Source organism: Sorghum bicolor, chromosome 2 (assembly GCF_000003195.3).
Source record: "Sorghum bicolor cultivar BTx623 chromosome 2, Sorghum_bicolor_NCBIv3, whole genome shotgun sequence".
In the NCBI taxonomy this organism is placed as follows: domain Eukaryota; kingdom Viridiplantae; phylum Streptophyta; class Magnoliopsida; order Poales; family Poaceae; genus Sorghum; species Sorghum bicolor.
In genome coordinates, this window is record NC_012871.2 from 52,572,346 (window position 1) to 52,593,051 (window position 20,706).

The 20,706-nt window shown below is 40.9% G+C and overlaps 1 protein-coding gene across 1 annotated transcript in view; it reads right to left on the reverse strand.

Moving 5' to 3' along the window:
- Window positions 1,960-20,706, reverse strand: part of LOC8071911 (ABC transporter G family member 45) — a 38,093-nt gene continuing 19,346 nt past the window's right edge. Inside the window, exons 6-22 of the mRNA XM_021453506.1 lie at window positions 11,883-11,956; window positions 11,756-11,809; window positions 11,569-11,659; window positions 11,110-11,411; window positions 6,503-6,552; window positions 5,704-5,864; window positions 5,485-5,588; window positions 5,201-5,360; window positions 4,951-5,117; window positions 4,542-4,874; window positions 4,154-4,453; window positions 3,891-3,974; window positions 3,690-3,823; window positions 3,079-3,306; window positions 2,802-2,973; window positions 2,447-2,701; window positions 1,960-2,326 (exon numbers count right to left, since the gene is read on the reverse strand). Coding sequence (XP_021309181.1) covers window positions 2,057-2,326; window positions 2,447-2,701; window positions 2,802-2,973; window positions 3,079-3,306; window positions 3,690-3,823; window positions 3,891-3,974; window positions 4,154-4,453; window positions 4,542-4,874; window positions 4,951-5,117; window positions 5,201-5,360; window positions 5,485-5,588; window positions 5,704-5,864; window positions 6,503-6,552; window positions 11,110-11,411; window positions 11,569-11,659; window positions 11,756-11,809; window positions 11,883-11,956 — 2,939 coding nt within the window. The 3' untranslated portion in view covers window positions 1,960-2,056. The remainder of the gene's footprint in view (window positions 2,327-2,446; window positions 2,702-2,801; window positions 2,974-3,078; window positions 3,307-3,689; window positions 3,824-3,890; window positions 3,975-4,153; window positions 4,454-4,541; window positions 4,875-4,950; window positions 5,118-5,200; window positions 5,361-5,484; window positions 5,589-5,703; window positions 5,865-6,502; window positions 6,553-11,109; window positions 11,412-11,568; window positions 11,660-11,755; window positions 11,810-11,882; window positions 11,957-20,706) is intronic.

The following is a 20,706-nucleotide window of genomic DNA, read 5'->3' on the forward strand; positions in this document are numbered from 1 at the left end:
CCGAGGTTACAGCCTGTTTTTACATGAACTCAACAATTGAAATGGATTTGAGTATAATAAAGTCTCTAATGTGTCTGTGCCGATCCAACAAGGACCACTAGCCCTGTTCTCCTTTTGCAACAAAATAGTTTAAGATCAACTTGTCTTGTCCTTGTCAGTGCTTCCGACTATTTAAGCTGTGGATCCCTCACTCAATTTGCTCCTTTATCTTCACAACAACCAACACAGCCCGGTGGTGTCCCTCTCTCCTACACTTGTGTTGGCCTCTGATCTCCCCCATGTGACAACCAAGGTTACAATAAAGTACCTAGTAGCCTAGTACTGAATAGTTCCATTGTGTTCGCGATGCATGAGATCAAATAGAGAAGTGAGTCCATCTCCTCTTTCATCCATTTCGTTCTAGTAGCAAGTAACAAATTGGATTCGGAGGCATCCAGGAATTGCAAGCCACGAGGCTGATGACTTGTACGGAGAACAAACCAACCATTTAGAACGGCATGCAATGTAGTCATTGAATAAAAAATGCCATTGATTGGTTTTCATCGTGTGAGGAAGTTTCTTCATTGAGTTGTGCTTTGTGGAATCTATGAAAATAATAATGTAGCATGCTGGATCGGGTTCAAGAGCTCCCTTCATGAATCTTGCTGCATCAAGCTGGGTGCACACACTGAGGATGTGGTGGATCATACATACCACTGTGATGAGATTGGAGAGACTAATTAAGAGCCTGCTGCCTTGCCATACACTTGATCAAGGTTCTACCATTCAAAGCAAAGCTTGTTATATTTGCTGAATTGCCGTGCTTAATTTCAAGAATAATAGAGCGAGCAGTTCAGTGTGTCAGTGTGTGGCTGTTTCCTTTCCCCTCCAGGGCGAATGCCCGACGATGTTAGACGATCCAGCTTTGTGCCCTTGTGAAACTTATGATGCATGGATGCGTGGGGCTATAGAGGGTATTTCCGTAATTGAGGTTATGCTCCACTTGCTTATTATATATACACATATATACCTGGCCATCCTCTTAGTCTTCTATCATCTCCATCCATACATTGTAAACACATACGCCTCACTTCACTCCATAAGAAAAACTTGATAGAATCTACTGCTGATGGCTTCCAAATACATACTGTCACACTAGCTATAATCTCTTTGTTGATCTCAACCGATTGAAACGCTGGTTGCTCTTCGTTCTCTCTCGTAGGAGCACGGGCAGGCACGGGCTCGTGGCATGGGCATGAGTGGCACTGGGAATGGTTGCAACCAGGGGAATAAAGGTGTATGCAGCACAAATTTCATTCTGTTGCGGGCCCAAAGATGACCTTGTCCTTGCGCAGTGGACTCCAGCAATGCTGTGGGCAGGTCCTTGCAGCCGAGCTCGCTCGGTTTCTTCACAACCAACACCGCTGTCTGCCGCTCACACTCAGTTACCCCAAATGTGTGATTGGGATGACATCAATGGGGTTGGGCAAAGCGAACCACAGCGTGCGCCCGAGACAAGGTCAGGCATTGCTATTGGCAGACCGCATTCGCTCGAGACGGGGACCGGCGACGCAGAGATTTTCCCTAGCCTCGGGAATTCAGTTCTGGCATGCCGTTAATGACATTTAATTGGGTATCCCTGTCATCGAATAAACTCATGGTTTCATTATCGTTTAAAATGACATGATATGTAGCTATTAGCTATTGAGCTCATCACGAATTGATTCTGTTTTGCATGCCAATTTAATTTCACAAACTGTGAAGAATAAGTGAACAAGCAGGATGGACCATGCAAAGGCGCAGGTAGTATAGCTAGCCTTTCTCAAAATAACAATTAGTTTTTTCTCACTTGAAAATATCTTTTGCAAATAATATTGTTTCTTTGTTTCATTGTATTGGTACACTTATTGCTCTTGGAGCACTAACATATACAATATCACTTGTGGTGAAGCCCTTTATTCCTTCTATCTCTTCTTGATTCTTAATTTGCTTCTTCGCTTGGATACTAACTTTTACATTATATATACAATTGCACTAAATCCCCACATGCTCCATCTTTTTTTTCTCTATTCATAATTTACCTTGTTTGGAACTTAAGATACTTGATGCCAAGACAAAACACAACACCAAATAGTGTACTTAGTGCGATATGCAGAGTCGTAACTAAGGAAATGTAGTCATCTTGCAGGCCTAGGTATTCCTTCAAGAACTCACTCACTGGCTGATCTGGTTGACCTGGAACATGGATGAGCTCCATGTGGTCGCCAAGTTGTGATAACATGAGCCCATAGATAGTCCATGCTGCTGGGTCTGACCAGTACATCCACCTCCACCAGGCCGGTATCATCTAGAAGTAGCATACACATCAACATTAATGGTGCTGCCCAGAGCCACCCAAAGGTCACGCCGAATGGACACCAAAGGATTCATGCATACTGATGATTGGAGAAGTGAGAAAATGAGTTACCTTTCTTGGGACTATGAAGCCAGCAAATACATTCCATAACATGAAGATGAAGAAGGACAGGACAACAGCTATCTCTTCGTTGGGTGTAAGTGCAACAACCATCATCCCATATAGTATGAAGTCTATGAAGCTCAATATCATGTATAGGACAAACCAGAAGAATTTTGTGACAGTCAGTTGGAATCCAACCATTGGGTACACAATTGCTGAGAAAACGAACACCTGGATAAGCATATAAGGAATTTCAACTGCTATCTGCACAAAGAATTCCAATATCGATCGATGTTATTTTTGTTTCCAAATCATCTTAAGTCAATATAATAATGATAGCTGGCCAGTTGCTCCTGCTTTTTACCTGAGCAATGACATATGCCATGGAGGAGTACATGCCAGAAGCCTTTTCGCGGTAGAAGACAACTCTTTCAGATGCTACAATAGGCTGCAACATGCTGCAGTTCACGTAGCCTAGAAATAGTGCCGATGTGTATGCAGTTCCCAGTATGTTAAACACATCCTGTTGTTCCTTGCTTTTTATGCCAGAAGACAGAAAATATTGAGTTTTTATACAAGATATGGTGAAAAAACTCATTTAAGAAATAAACACTTTTTGCTGAGCATTCGCCCGTGCTTACATTGTCAAACCAATTCGCCAGAAGACCATGCCAAATGTGATTGAGACAGCAAATGTGTATAGAAAGCGGGTGATATTTAGCTCCGGGTTTTTCCAAAAGGAACAATGTTGCTTCCACAGACATGCTATGCACTGTTCTTTAAAGTTTGGCCAATACCTCTGTTGAAAATGCAAATCTTTTTGGTGTGGTCTTAGCTGGCTTAAGTCATCAATTAGAGCCATGTTCTCCCTGCAAACACCAATTATAATCAATGCAAATTATATAAATTACTCCGGTTTTCATTCTAAATCTAATTAAAGTGCATAACTATATACTCCCTCCATACCCGCAAAGAAAGTTGTTTTAGACAAGGTTTGAGTCAAATATTGAAAATATAAATCATGAATAACTTATAAGTTGTTGAGCTTGGAAATGTGAAAACTATATGAATAGATTTATCTTGAAAATACTTTCATAAAAAATATACATATAACATTTTTTGATAAATATTTTTTAAAAACATGGAGTCAAAGTTAGGCTTTGGAGGTCGTGTCGTTGTCCTAAACAACTTTCTTTTTTAGTATGGAGGGAGTATTGTTTAGTTGATAACATCATGGCTGCAGTTGGATTACTTATGCCGTGATGAGTTTCTGTAAATTTCAGAATAGTCCACCCCAATTGCATATTCCATGGCTTGTGAACTGATATCTAACATCCATGTAGCTGGGTTTTGACCATCCTTGATGCTAGGAACTCCAGGAATGGCCTAACAAGAAAGTAGTTAGTTTTTGTGCTATGAAGAACAAAAGTGTCATTTAATGAATTAGCCTCACCTCGAAGTACTTTATCAAACTGCTAGACAGTGGGCCCAGTGACCCACTATAAATGAGTTGACCCCCTCTTTTCATAAGTAGCAACTACGTTCAAATGGTTCAAAGAAATTCAGCTATTGCAGCCAAGGGTAAGAAAGCATAAGAATTTTAGAGAAATTAGTATTCATGGGAGAAACACTTATATGAATGGAAAATTGACCTTCCTTTTCTATTGTAAATTCTGTTATGGTAGATTCAGGACCATGCATAGTTAAATTATATACACGGCATACCTCATCGAAAGATTCAAAGATCTCAATGCTTGGCTGATGAATTGTGCAAACTACAGTACGTCCGGTGTTCACTGTATTTCGTACTGTTCGCATGACAATTGCGGCGGCACGGGCATCCAAACCAGTTGTTGGCTCGTCCATGAAAATTATGGAAGGACTAGCAACTAGTTCCACAGCTATAGTAAGTCTTTTCCGTTGCTCCGCTGACAGTCCGTTTACCCCAGGAATGCCCACCATAGCACTCCTCAAGTCAGTCAGCTCTATCAGTCCCATAACTTCTTCTACAATTTTCTGAAACATGTATTTGGAATGTCATGAGCCATCACACGATCTGGGTCCTGTTAATTCTTCAATAAAAAGATATAAATATTGTTCTTACATCTCTTTTGTCTGAATTAACTTCTGAAGGCAAGCGAAGGTAGGCAGAAAACTGAAGTGACTCATAGACTGTGAGGTAAGGGGTGTGAATATCTGTTTGCTCGCAGTAACCTGAGATCCTTGAGAATGTCTCTTGCTTCTTTGGGTAGCCAGAAATATTAATAGTTCCTTCAATGTATCCTCCAGTTTTCCTTCCTGCCAAAACATCAAGTAACGTTGTTTTCCCGGCACCAGTAATCCCCATTAGCGCTGTTAGCACACCTGGCCTGAATGCACCACTAACATCTTGTAACAGCTGAAGTCTCTTTTCAGTTACTCCGTTCTTTCTCATTTCCTAGCATTATTTTTTTTGTGTTTGTTAGAGAAGGTCTAGAAAAAAAATAAGAAGCATTATAGTGCAGAAACTGTACTCTGGGCATGTCAACGAAATAGTTGATTTGTCTGAAAACAAGGGACAAAGGTTGGAATGGAAGGTTGCATTGGTCATCAGCTTTATTCCAGCTGCCAACAATTTGATCTCTGTCGACTACATCCTGAACCTCTCGTGCTTTGGTTCTGCGATGATGTTCCCGTGGATCTACAAGCCAATGAAAATGAGGATAATTGTCCTGCATTCTTTTGTCAAAATGAATATGGCCTAGTTTTGTTAGATGCACATACAGTTGAGGAACTCGAAAGCAAATATGCTGGCGAGGTTGAAGATCAGAGAGAAGCCAAATAATACACAAACACACACCCAATACCAGTGCCATTCAGTTATTAATCCCCTAGCCTTGAGGACAGCCTCTCCAGTGGTATAAACATTTTCGTAATGGAAAGCCTGTGGTACCATTGGCCAGTGGGCATGACTTATAATGTGTAAAATGTAAAATGTACATTGTTTTAAAAAAAGTACTATAATACTAGGATTTGATATCAAGGAAAGGAAATGACTGAGTGGTTACCGTAGCCCATCTTTTATCCAAAAATTCATTCAAAGCGACAGCATTGAGAGAATATGTGAATGGAGAGGCCCAACAACCCCAGCGCATCCATGGCTGGAGGTCATCTGATAGTCAATTTTGAAATGAAAATCGTCTGTGATTAATTTCTCATGCCTTCAATGTAGTCATAAAGTGCCTTTCGCTGTTAAGCTATGACAAAATTGATGGCAGTGGACTAACCTTTTGATATGATGAAGCCTCCAAGTATAAGAATTGCTATAAGAGTTTCAGTCGCTAACATGTTGGTCATTACCCGTGTTCTTGCAATGGATGCTATCAAGCGAAAAAGGCTCACTGACATTTGATGCATCATGAATAATACTAGTAATTGTTGGAAAAATCTGAAAGTATGAGAGCTTTCTTCGATCAGTATTTAATTCACCGTTTCTGAGCATTTTAATATACTTTTTAAAAAAAAACAAAACATGGGTACCTAATCGGTGAAGGGGCATAGCCAATGGTATAATAGGTTGACAAGGTCCAAAGGCCTGTTTCCATCAGTGACATTGGGATACTGATGAGGAAAATTGTGCAAATGAGAGCCCAGCCTGGTAGTCCTAACAGCTCTCTTTGCTTATAGAATGTTGGGAGCCTCTTAACAATTACGGCTTGTTCAGTCATACCATTGAAGTTTACCACAGCAATGCCCATAAAGAGGGATCCCATGTACTTGTTCCCATCAAATACATCATTATGGTTCATCTCTGTTCTAAAGAAAAGTGTTGCAAGTACAAAAGCCAGAAATATGATCTGGACGGCCTTGAATATATGAAGTGGATAATTTCTTTTTAACAGGAGTACCTCCCTCGCGAAGCAAGCTCTGAAAATGTACCATTTTGGGATGCTTTTGCCATCAACATTTTCAGATGCCTTGCTCCCTTGTTTGTCATATTTCTGGCACTCTTGGTCTTCCAGAAGTGTAGGGAAATTGTAGGCTCTGAAGCACTTAACAAAACTTTCAGTGGAATGATATTGATACTCTCTTTCATCACGCGCCCAATACTGCTGCTGATCCATTTTCGAGGTTACCTATCCAATGCAAAGAATTGACTTTCGTTATGTTGATTTTAGTAAGTTTGTGTATATCTGCAGCATTGTCTCTTTTATTATTATTTCTTGAGATGCATGCCAAAGGGCCAATATGTCATATTGGGACAAAAATAGTTTGGTCATTCTTTATGTCATAATTTAATTTTTGGGGCAGAAATTTAAACTGCCTAATTGCAATGGCTTGCATCACACATACATGTTCCAGTTTTATTAATTTCCAGTTGGATGGTCCTTGCAGTGATGATTTTTTTTTTATTTTTAACACTTTTTAAAAACTCTTTTCAAATCTAACACTGTTTGTTTTTTTTTAAAACTAACACTTTTGGCTATGCTAAAGGTCATGGCACTGCCAAATCAAACTGCCACACCATGCATGACGGCAAGGCGACACTACCACCGTGGCAGCGACCCAGCCACTGACTGCTGACGTGGTGGGCGCCATCGCGCCACATATCAGGGCGCGACACTATCATGCTCATGACACACGGCATGTCGAGGCTGGACATAGCTTCCCTATCTCTCCAACAGTCAACTCATGTGCAAGGGCCTCACAAGTGAAAAAAGCAACCGCCGTGCCACAGATCAGGGCACGGCATTGTCGCGCCATGACACATGGCATGTCGAGGCTGAACGCAGCCTCCTTCCTCACATGTGCAGGGGCCCTACAAGTGAAAAAAAGTACCTGGAGCATACCGTGCGCCTTGTTTTTGCGGCTAGAGATGTGCATCCGTGTGCCTCGTTCTAGCTAGGCATGCATATGTACAGCTACCTAGGTATGCATGTATACAGCTACCTAGTAGTGTTGCAGCATGTTACTATCATGTTATCTCGCCCCTGATAGAAGCAGATTACATTGTACTCTCTCCATCCAAAAAAACATATAACTATGAGTTGCATACAAAAAATCACGTTTCACTAATTTTCTAGTGAATAATATTTATTTAGTGTTTCAAATCTATTATTATGAAAATACATTTTATAATTAGTCTAATAATATTTATTTGATACCATAAACATAATTTATTAGGTTGGAGCTCTGCAGTAATATTACTGGGAGGGGGGACAGGATTTCCTCTAAGGTGCACGTAGGGTTGGTGTTGAAATGGAAATTGCTACTCCCTCTATCCCTAAGTATGTGTCGTTTTCGCTTCGCGAGAAATAACTTTGATAAAATATAAATTAAAAAATATTAATATTTATAATACATAACTATTTTTACGGAAGCCAAATTGCAAAATTTCATAAATATTAGCAAGATTATTTCTATGGAAACCGAATTGGAAAACTTCAAAAGGGATATCAAATAAAACATTCTGTCGATACAAAACTCACAGAGTTCCTCATCAATACAATTACTAGCAATGGGCCCTGGCCCATGAATCTAGCCAGATAGGGCGCATCCTAGACCACACCGAATCCGTGTAGAATAGGCCGAACTAGTCATACTCCTAATAGAAAGTATCTTTTGTAATATGATTAGGACACATTTTTAGGATCGGACTAGGATTTTAACCATACCATAGCCTTCTCTCTCGATAAGAGAGGCTACGAGCACCCCATATAAGATAACACACAATACGATCAATCCAACACAAAAAACCTAACATCGACTAGACGTAAAGGCTTTTACTCAATCTCGAGGCCTGAACATGTCTCTTGTGCTAACCATCAAGTTTGACATACGTCGGAGACTGAACAATTGTCACGGGAACTCCCATGGTGGGTTATTTATGGTAAACCATCGACACATATACAAATAAAAAAGCCAAAAAATGGTTCGATAAATATTCAAGTAATTCTGATCATTCTCGTTTATGAATAATCAATTCATACTAATTAAATATAGAACTTACACCTAAACTAGAGTTATAAAATATCGTTCAATAAAATATAATCTACTCTTCCTAAAGAAACGTATATACATACTACGTGAGTAGGGGCTAGATGATTTCACACTACCTACCCTGCGCATATGCATTGTGTTCATGTTAGAGGAGAGGGAAGTGTGTTGTGTGGGCCCCGCAATGATAGTTTGCGCACTCACATCTCATCGCCTCTGTCTTTGAGGAGGCCACGTCCAGTCCCAAGACGTCATACCTCATGGCGTGATAGTGTCGCGCCCTAATCTGTGGCATGGTGGCGCCCGCATGTCAGTGGTTAGCGCGCCGGCCGCTACCACGATGTCAGCCTCAACACGCCCGCATGCATAGCAGCAGTTTGGTGTGCTCATTTTAAAAAAATAATCAAACAATGATGGATTAGAAAATAGTTTTAAGAAATGTTAAAAATAAAAAATCGCAGTGAGTAACTATTTGTTAGTTTTACTTTGCTGTGGACACTCTTGTTGGGAGGACAACTGGCTGACAGAAAAAAGAAAAAAAAAGGCAATCTGTCTACATATTGATAGCTTGGATATTTGCTACACTTATCTAACATTGGTTTGTTAGTCAAAATGTAACATCTCGCATCCAAAACTGCTTTAGATGGCTTAGCTCTACACGTGGAATGGGATTGCATAGCGTGGCACCTTGATTACACTTTCGTCCTCACTTTGTGTAAAGAGGTTAACCCAAAGGTGCTATGATTAGAACGACAAGCCTTATAAAATGGTACTAAACCCACCAACCACAACCACACATAAGCCACTTAGGCTACATGGGCCAACTTCACTAATAATACAGGCTACTAACAAGCTGGGGTGTTGCATTCACTCTCCCTAAGGGCTAACGCCCTCGGCAGCTTGGTAGATGTCCAGGACCACCCCTATCCCTCCATGGGCAACGTGTAACAAAGGTTGATGCTCTGATACCACTTGTAACACCCAGCGTTCAAAACTACTTATATGGCCCAGCTCTACACGTGGAACAGGCCTACATATATGTAGCACCTCGCTTATACTTTTGTCTTCGCTTTTTATAAGAAGGTTAACCTGGAGGTGCTATGTTTAGAATGACAAGCCTTATAAATTAGCCCTCACCCTCCTAGAATACAAAGATGATACTAAACCCACCAACTACAACCACACGTAAAATAGTTGGGCTATATGGGCCAATTTTATAATTACTAAAGGCTACTAACGGCTAAGGTGTTACACAAAATCGTTAGCTTGAGTTATTGGAGGATTGTTTAATTTTGTTAGGATGATTGTTATTAGATTGTTTAGATATTGTACATATTAGGCCTTATAATGTCGTGTGTGTGTATATATATATATATATATATATATATATATATATATATATATATATATATATATATATAATGCGACGCCAAATGAGTTAAATGTTAAACCTAAATTCAGAGCTTAGTTTGGTTATCCTGCTACCCAGTTCATTGATTCCTATCTCCCCCGCCATATCACATTTTGAGGTATCAGTGTACATCCTGATGCTCATGCATTACATGTTAAAAATGAAGGTTTTACAAACAAGAGTGCAATGTCATCTGATCTATAACAAATTATTTTCATAAATAAAACCTTATAACAAGTGATATAGTAAAAAGGTGAAATGCACCAAAGCTCTCTAAACTTTTTAGATATTCTTATTTGGGTCCATATACTCTCAAAGGGATCATTTGGGTCCTTCAACATTTTAATTGTTTCATTTTAAGTTCATTCTAGGTCCGATCATGGACCTAAATCCACAATGTACCACATGAAAAGTTAAAGGGCTTAGATGATCACTTTGAGAGTTTATGGACCCAAATGACAGTGCAAGAAAAAGTTTAGGGACACATGATGAATTTCATATTATGTTGGAAATGCGGGCTACATATATATTGGCCATTGATATGATTATTGTAATTAAATGATCAATGTATTTCATCCCCAATGGTGAATCTTCTTGTTGTTTGGGCAAGTGATATTGTGGATTTGGTGAAGGAGTCTAACTGTACCCGTGAGAGGGCATGTCCTTATTAGCAGTTCAAAATAAACTCCAAGAGGATCCTTAGGATTTTATAGCTTGTGGAAGACACCTTAATAAGTAAGCACGTAACTCTCTGTACATATTTGGGTATGCCTTTACTAGAAGTTCAAAATAAAGTCCAAGAGGATCCTTAGAATGTTAAAGCTCCTAGAATGCACCTCAATAAGCAAGCATGGTAACTCTCCTTAGTCCTTACATACCTATGAGTTGGGGGCATATTATAACATTTTGCTTGATTCCAAATTGATATCGTATTAGTTCTCGCAACTTTTATTATACATTTACTTCTTGGTATACAATGGAAGCACCTTTCTTAACTGAACTTGACTAAAATAACATATCTGCAATTCTTACCATTATATTTTCCATGCAAATTACCATTATCTTGGAATAAGTAGTTGTATTAAATAACTGGGAACACCAGTTTAAAATCTTAATGAATATAGGAACCAAGGTTCAAAAATGACTTCCCTTTTATACTTCTCAACATTTCACTGTTATACTCAATAACTTCAAGGGATCCTTAAATAAATTAGAACCATTTTTAAAATGATAGATTTAAGATTTATTATTCATGTCATGCCTATTTTAGTTTATCATGGCTCACTTCTTGCAGGAAGTCAGCTACATTTTTCCTGCTAGGACATGCAAAGCCAATGGTATTGAAGAAACAATTAACATTATGCCGAGGACCATGATACACAATCTGACCCTCACATAGAAGAATTATGTCATCAAATAATTCGAACGTCTCTGGAGCTGGTTGTAGCAATGAAATAACCATTGTAAGATCCATTAGATGGGCCATTTGCCAGAAAAATGTCATAATCTCAAATGTGGTAGAGCTGTCCAGGCCTGTTGATACGTCGTCCATAAAGAAACATCTCGCACGACCAACTAGCATCTCCCCTAAAGTTTTTGAAATATGGTAGCAAAAAGTAAGTAATGAAATGACAGAAATAAATCAATTCTGCAACCATTGCACTTTTTGACTACATTTGCACATTGCTTGGTGAAATATTAACTGCACTCCTGAAAAAAATCTCACTCTTAGTTACTTAATTACCAATTGTTGTTCGTTTCTTTTGTCCGCCGGAAATTCCCCGGCGGAGTGCATCCCCTACTACAGTGTCAGCGCAGTCAGACAAGCCAAGCATCTGTATCCAGTCAACAATTGTTAAATTCATATATTGATGTTGATGAAAATAAAGAGCAGTACACCCCTTATCTCACATTCTTCTGAAATATGATACCTTGATAATATAGTTAGTCTTAAGGTTGCTGCTCCCCTCTCCGAGGTTGGTTGCCTAAAAGAAAGCTGCCTTAGATTTTGTTAAACCCAAATAAATTGATTATTGAAAGAATATGGCTAAGTAGCACCTTGGTAAATAACTCTTCATACACTTCATTGCTAGTATCCATATTTCTTTGTGTTGCATGTCCCAGCAGTATCTCTGAGTATCAGAAATGCATCCAAATAAGTCTTAAATCAGAGGCCCCGCAAGTGTCTTGATGGATTATTCATCAATTTCTTGAGGAAGCATATGACACTTGCTGGGCCTCTGATTTTATTCTATCTTTATAGGTTCACAAAGTAGTACGTAATGTCATTTGATAAGGCAAAAGTTGTCCAAACAACCTTCAGAACATTTTAATACCACTGGTTGCAAATCCATATGGACCCATTTCTACAAAAAACAAGGATTGGACCCTCAGAACTTGGTAATACCTGTTAATCTTCTCTTATGCAGAGGAGAAGTAAGGCTACTGTTTTCTAAGAACATTCCTATAGCATGTTTTATATTCCTTATGATCCTGTTCTCCTTTGAATGACGTAGCAGGAAGGAGCTGGAAGGAGGAATCCTTGAGATGATAAGGATGAGAACTGCTGAGTGTGTTTGTCCGGTGAAAAGGGGCTAAATATAGTGAGAATACAAGGGATATGAAAATATTTTTTTTATGGCAAGATAGCTGCTGTGATTTTTGCTGAGGCCAATGACGATGTTGGGGTTGGTTCGTCATATCAAGGTTTGATTTCATACTTTTTCTAAATTTATTTCCCTATATGTTACTGCTATAAGAATGTTATTAGGTGAATAGAGATAATTAAGTGTGTAAGCCAATTCTGTGTTTTTCTAAGCATGAGTGGTGTCATCGTCTCGAGTGTGAAAGAAAGAATTTTATGTGTGACGTTGCCGAATTCTAGAATATTTATATCAGCTATCTCGTACGGTATGGGCATTTTGCATGTGCTTGTTGATATGTTTGTATGAATATATGTGATGGGCTTGACATTGTTCTAATAGTATGAAGGGCATGGTCAAAGAGAATTGGCAAAAAGTATAATGATGAAAAATACCGGTTGAATTGGGCCATAAAATGGGCCGAGCACATATTAATTGTTTGGCAAAAAAAGGGCTAATATATCCCATATTTCTTGGGCTTAGTACTCATCTTAGGCCCAACATACTGATGCGTCTTTTAGTAAATTATTATGGCTATATTAATTTTGTCAAGGTTTTGCAAATTCATTTTCCATGTCATTTCGCGACGTTATCATCCATGCATGCATGCGGTAGCGCTTTAGGTTGTGGACATTTCGCGACCATCCATGTTCTAATAGTATGAAGGGCATGTCATTTCGCGACGTCATCATCTATTAGTTCTGGACATTTTCTATGATGATTCAGAGTGCCATATTTGTTTGTGATGAAAATGTGATCGTCACTGAATCTGTGGTGTCTTTCATCAGATTATCATAGAAGGTGTTTAGAGACCAGTCTTGCAATGTTCATGTAGTGCAAGCACAACATGCATGTGACCTGAAATTTTGATCTTTTAACTCATATATTATGTACAACACTCTCCGACCCGTACTGCTACCCATTCCATTCGCAGCATTGTCCATATATATGTTAACTAGTGGCGATGAAAAAAAATCACTGCCCTGACCAAATGGAGCCCAAAGGGTTTGCCTTCATTACGCATAGTTGTCAGCTGTGAGCAGTGACAAATGAAAGCGCCAGTATGCGTGCACAGCCACTCACCTAATTTTTTTCAAAAAAAAAACAACAGTCACCCAAAATTCACAGTTTTGATTCACGAGGATGTCTCTCGTCGGACGCTCTCGCCGAGACCTCCCCTGCTTCCCGTGATGGCCTTGGCATCTGTTCCCTCTGGTGGTCTTGGCGGGCATGGAGGGCCTCTCCGACCTTTGCTTTGATCATGGAGTTGATTTCGCTGAGCTCGTCTCACAGTGCTTTGGCTGCTCGGTGAGCCCCGTCACATCCCTCCTCCCCTCTTCTTTCCACCTAGTGGCAAGCTTTGGTCGATCTACTGTCCGTCTCAATGTTGATTCTATGAGTCTCATGTTGCAAGCTTGCCTTGGTGGCAGAGCCAAAGATTACAATGTTTTTATCTTTCGGGCTAGATGTTTAAATTCTCTATTTCTTGCAAAAATGTTGGTTTCATGATCTACAAGTTAAAAAGCTTCTCTTGCAAATCATTTCTCATCTTCTTCCACCTTTGGGGGGGGGGGGAGGAGGCCCAAACTGGCGTAGAGAATATGATCTCTGGCACCAGGAACAAGAAGCTGAATGGCTCTTTGTTGGCCCCAAGATCAAAAAAACCTACTCCGATGCTGTTAAATCAAGACCCAACAAATCAGTGTTTCTTCGCTTGAAGTACCCTGGGGATTATGCTTCTCGCTTTCTTGACCCCCCCTCACGATCTTCTCCTCTGTCCCCCAGTAATGGTCTTCCTCATCGCCGTTCCATCCCTAGCCGTGTTGTGGCTCGTGCATAGGAATTCAAATTTCAAAATCCCTCCACCAGTCCTACGACCCTTCAATCCCAAAATCTCCCAGATCAATTCCTCCTAAACCTGCCATTTTAGCATCGTTGATTGAGTGCAGTAAGTGCTTGGGCCTAGGCCATACAAGGAAAGACTGCAAGGAATTGGTAAGGTGCCGCCTATGCTGGAATTATGGGCATATTTCGCGACAATACCTGAGTAAGTGCCGCGTTAATTGCCGATACCGGCCTATTCTCCGACTAGAAGGCCAAGGGTCGCATTACTCAACTTCCTATACCAAACAGACCCCCACTCTCGAGTCCTCCGCCCCCTGCTCATCCCCAACGCCATTGTTCAATCTCGAAAACCCGATCAATCAATGGTGAACTGGGCCTGCGACCCTCGCCCATTCATCCTGGATGGGTTCTCCCTCAAGGACCGCTCTCACCGCCCTCATCTCCACCAAGAGGTGTTCATCACCGGCTGCTACACCCTCTGCAATGAGGACCTGACGGTTGTGAAGCTCAATCCACCGGTGGACAAGCGAGACTTCAAGAATCTAACCGAAGGCTTGCGCACTTTCTTCCACGAAGTGAACCAGGTTCGAATCACAAAGATCCTCCCCTGCGCTCTAGGTGATGCCTATGTAAGATTTTTGAGCCCCTTAGACAGAGAAAGATTTCTTGGACCCATATTTCAGTTTGGCAATTATGCAATGTCCCTAGTCAAGCATGATTCTACAGAAAATGCTAGATCCTTCCAGCTAGATCGTGAGGCTTAGGTCTTGCTTGTGGCTTATTCAGAGGACCTCAAAAACTCAGCCATGGTGGCTAAAGTGGTCTCTGGTTTTGGATAATGGTTGACTGGCATGAGATGGAACATGTCGCTAGAGTTATCGTCAAAGTGTATCTGAATGATGATGCCAAAATTCCAGACTCCATCAAAGTCAATGCAGGACTACCATAGACAGGGAGATCCTGGACGGTACCCTGCTATGTCCTAAAACGGTAGAGCGTGCAGGAGCTGATGGATGAAGACGCCTTTGTCTCTGTGGGACCCCTTCACCCCATCCTGCCTCAAGCACCTAGATGAATGGGACCAGCTGCACCTGCAGGATTAGTCAACACCCCAGTGGGATCCAATAGTGGGGGGAACATGAATGTAGAACGGGATGGTCGTGGTCGTTGGCAACAAAGAGTTGCACCACAAGATAGTGACCCAGACAGAACCATCACCCAGAGCAATGCCTCAAAGAATACTAGCACGCCCAATCCATAAGAGAGGATCAAGGCTGCCAGGGTCCCTACTAAGACAGTGTCTGGACCAGCACTCAACCCTAGAAATGTTAGTTCACCTCCCAGACTAAAATCTATCATTGTAGGGCCTTTTGTTGTCGAGGAACTAGTGATCAGAGTGATCCCTTCCGTCTTGAAAGAAAAGTTTGGTGATCAGGCCCTGAAGAAGATTGCACTTGATTATCTAGACAGTGAAGAGGAGGAAGTTGAGGAGAGAGACTCTAACGTTGATATGATAGCTGCTAATGATGAGGAGATGATAGTTGCTAACAACGAGGGGGATGAAGAGTCCGAGGAGGAAATAGAGATCTTAGAAGAAGTGCCTGCTATTTTCAGGACCCCAAAGAAGAAGAAAGCCTTGAAGGTCAAAGAACAGCTTGATGATAGCTTCCTGTGGCGCAGTAGTAGGCTCTCAATCAAGGCAGAGGGTTTCAAAGATGCCAAAAGTGCTAAGAAAGCCAAAGAACCTGCTCAGACCAATGCCAAGCAGATTAAAAAGAAGAGCAAAAAGACTGGGAAGACTAAGGCGCATGTTGAGTCTGAGGGGGAACCCGTGCCTCTTGCCATGATAGCACCAGGTTTTGCCCCTGCTCCACACCTGCCCTAGGACATCCTTCAAGGAATCTATGAGGGCTTCCTTCAGATCCAGCCTGAGAGTGTCTCAGCTGCTCTCCTAAAACAAGATGATATCGATAAGTAGGTTATGTAATAAGCACAGTGTACCAGGGTGGGTCCTGGTACACAAATCGCATTTTACTTTGGTCTCAGTTTATGGACATCCCTAGTCTGCGCACTGGTCAAATAATTTAGATACCCACTGCTATAATTGGTGTGTTGACACCTTCTTTTGCTTAAACTCTTTGGTCTCTAATATTATGGTGTGCCTTTGCTATTTAATCGAGTCACAATGTGCTTCCCTATTTTCTCCCTATTTTCTGACCACTATCCCGATCCTGAATCCTCTTTTGGTTCCTGGTGATCCAAAGTATATCATTTCCAATGTTGTTTTATCATGGATAACAACAGGCATACAAAAATCTTATTTTCGAACATAAGAGGGATAATTCCCAGGAAAAATGGGACGCGATTAGGGACAAAGCTAACGAAAGTGCTTGTCAAGTTTTATGCTTACAGGAAACCAAAAGAGAGAATTTTGATCCCTACTATCTCAAGAAATTTTGTCCAAGAAACCTGGACAGCTTTGCCTTCTCACCCTCTATAGGAACTTCTAGGGGGCTCCTCACAGTTTGGAACAGTAGGCTCTTTGATGGGAGAATTGTGCAAACCAACTCGTATGCTATCACAGTTAATCTTCTGTGGAGAATTGACAATAAAAGTATACATTGGACCAACATCTATGGGCCTTTTCACCCAGCACAGAAACTACGATTCATTACTTGGCTTATGAATCTAGATACTGATAACTATGAGAATTGGGTCTTAGGAGGGGATTTCAACCTCATCAGAAACCCTGAAAACAGAAATAAGCCTGGAGGGGACTTGGGGGGAAATGAACCTTTTCAATGAGCTAATCTCAGACTTAGATCTTGTTGAAATACCTTTTAGTGGAAGGAATTACACCTGGAGCAATATGCAATCTGACCCCTTTTGGTAAAACTTGACTGGGTCTTCACTTGCAGAAACTGGACCTCATCCTTTCCAGCTACTTTTGTCCAACCCCTATCCAGGCCCATCTTTGATCATATCCCTTTTGTGCTTCACATTGGGAGTAAGATTCCTAAAGCAAAATCTTTCAAATTTGAAAACTTCTAGATCCAGCACCCAGGCTTCTTGGAGACAGTCAATCTCCACTTGAACAATTCCCCAGTCTATGGCAATGCTGCTAAAAATCTATCCTCCAAATTCAAGCAGGTTAGAGCTGGTCTAAAAACTTGGAGTAAAGAACTCTCCAACCTGAATAAGCTCATATATAACTCCAAGTAGGTCCTCCTTTTGCTTGATCGACTTGAGGAACAAAGAACACTATCAAGAATGGAGACAAATTTTAGAGCCCTTGTGAAAGGGCATCTTTCAAACCTGCTCAAGTCCAAGAGAATCTACTGGAGGCAGCGCAACAAAGTCAAATGGGTCAATTTGGGAGACGAGAACACTAAATTCTTCCATAGTATAGCCACGATTTCACATAAGATGAATTTCATTGTAACACTATGTGATCATAATGACAATCAAATCTCCGACCATGAATAGAAAGCAAATCTTCTATGGACAGCCTTCAAGGAAAGGCTAGGACACAGTGAGTTCACCAACATTTCCTTTGACCTGGGGTCCATTCTTCAGGAACATAATCTAGAAGGAATAGACAACAACTTTACCCAAGAGGAAATTGACTTTGTTGTCAGATGTCTCCCAAACAACCATGCCCCAGGACTAGATGGTTTTAATGGACACTTCATCAAAAAATGCTAGAACATTATAAAAACAGACTTCACCAGATTATTGAAGGACTTCTACACTGACAATGAGGACATTAGTAGTATCAACTCCTCAGTCATTGCTCTGATCCCTAAAAAGGACAACCCAGAGAAAGTTGATGATTTTAGACCAATCTCTTTGCTTAATTATAGTCTAAAATGCATCACCAAAATCCTCTCCATCAGACTACAAAGAATGATCCTTGAGCTTGTGCACCAAAACCAATATGGCTTCATCAAGGGTAGAACCATTCAAGATTGTCTTGCCTGGGCCTTCCAATTCCTGCATCTCTATCACCACTCCAAAAAGGAAATTGTCATTCTAAAATTGGACTTTGAGAAAGCCTTCGACAAACTGGAGCACCAAGTCATCATCCAGGTCATGAAACACAAAGGCTTTCTTGACAAATGGATTGAAAACATTCTCGGTTCAGGCACTTCCTCCATCCTGCTCAATGGTATTCCTGGTAAAGTCTTCAAGTGCAAAAGGGGTGTGAGACAAGGTGACCCCCTATCCCCTCTTCTCTTTGTTCTGGCTGCTGATCTCTTACAGAGTATTGTTAACAAGGCATGGTTAATGGGGGTCCTGACCCATCCCATCTCTAATAACTTTGGAGGTGACTTCCCTATTTTGCAATATGCCGACGACACCTTGCTTGTTTTACCTGGTAATGCCAGAACACTTTTCAACCTAAAAGGCCTCCTTAGATCCTTCTCTGATTCTTGTGGTCTACATGTAAACTTAAGCAAGTCATTCCTAGTCCCTATCAACATGACAAATAACAAAGCTCAGCACCTGGCATAGACCTTTGGATGTCAACTGGGCACTATGTCTTTCACCTATCTGGAGTTACCCTTGGGCACAACTAAACCTACTATACAAGACTTCACCCCCTCCTTAATAGGATTGAAAGAAGACTCTCTGGGTTTAGTAGGTTATTGTCTTATGATGGAAGGCTAATTCTGGTTAACTCTATCCTCAGTGCACTTCCCACTTTCTACATGTGCAGCCTCAAGCTACCAACACAGGTTGTCAAATAGATAGATACTTACAGAAAACATTGCCTTTGGAGCAAGGGTGACATCAATAGAAAAGGTTCCTATTTAGTGGCCTGGGTAACAGCCTGCAAGCCCAAAAACCAAGGAGGGCTGGGCATCATCGACATTGAAAAACATAATGATGCCTTATTGATGAAACATTTAAACAACTTTTACAATCATGCTAACCTCCCCTGGGTAAAGCTGACATGGTCCAAACTATATAGCAACAATCAAACCCGACCCCACAAGCAAGGAGTCCTGTTTGTTCCTTTTGGTGGAAAGAGGTTGTAAAACTATTTGGGAACTTCAGTAAACTCACAATGTGCACTCCTAATCGGGGAAACAGTGATCTCTTCTGGTCAGGCAACTGAAGTCCTTTAGCTCTGAAAGACAAGTATCCTCAGCTCTTCTCTTTCAGCAAGAAACCTAAATGTTCCATCAGATTCTTTCTAGATAATGAAGTGGAAGTGAATTTCAGACTACCTCTCTCAACACAAGCTGCTACACAATTAAGTGATCTTTTAGAATCTGAGTTAGACAGAGAATGGGATGAAAGTGTTACTCACCCCTAGAACCTCCTTGGCAACAATAGAAAATTCAGCAACAAGAAAGTTTATAGCCTTCTGATTCAGAATGTGGAAGCTTCTCCCCTTTTCTCTTGGCTTTGGTCCTCCAGCAACCTTGGCAAACATAAATTCTTCTTCTGGTTGCTACTTAGGGACAGACTTAGCACAAGAAACTTGTTGAGAAGGAAAAATATGCATTTAGATGACTACGGCTGTCTGCTCTGCTCCACAGGTTGTGAGGAAACCAGCTTTCACCTATTCTTTGTATGCTCTTTCACTCAGTCTTGCTGGAGCCCCATCTCAATTCACTGGAATCTCAACCTGTCCCCTCTGGACATGGTGATAGAAGCTAGAAGACAATTTGGAAATGTCATCTTCAGGGAATTAGTCATCACGGGCTGCTGGGTTCTATGGACCATGAGAAATTCTATCATATTTGATAATGGAAATTGTAACCTGTCACTTTGGAGAAGAAGATTTAGAGAGGAGTTAGACCTAGTGTGCATCAAGGCCAATGAAAAGAGACGGGCTTCACTAAGGCCTTGTTTAGTTCACCCCGAAAACCAAAAAGTTTTCAAGATTCCCCGTCACATCGAATCTTTCAACACATCATGCATGAAACATTAATATAGACAAAAATAAAAACTAATTGCGTAGTTTACCTGTAAATCACAAGATAAATCTTTTGATCCTAGTTAGTCTATAATTGGACAATATTTGCCACAAACAAACAAAAGTGCTATAGTAGCAAAATCCAAAATCTTTTTGTCGGTGTTTTGACCCCGGGGGGTAACACCAATGAGTGAATTTGTGTTTGTGCTCCCTCTTTCGGATGGTGATGCAAGAATGACATAGTGATTTATCCTGGTTTGGGCAAGAGAAGGCCCTACGTCCAGCTGGGGAGAATATTTTCTATTATCTTGCACCTAAGTGCTTGTACACGGGTGAATACAGGCTGGTGTGGCCAAGGATTCTAAGTCTCAGCCGGTAGTGGTGAAAGGATAGTATTCTACCAGTCGTCTCCCTTGAATGTTGCCGTCAGTGTCACCTTAGGACTATAAAAGGTGACACTGAGGGC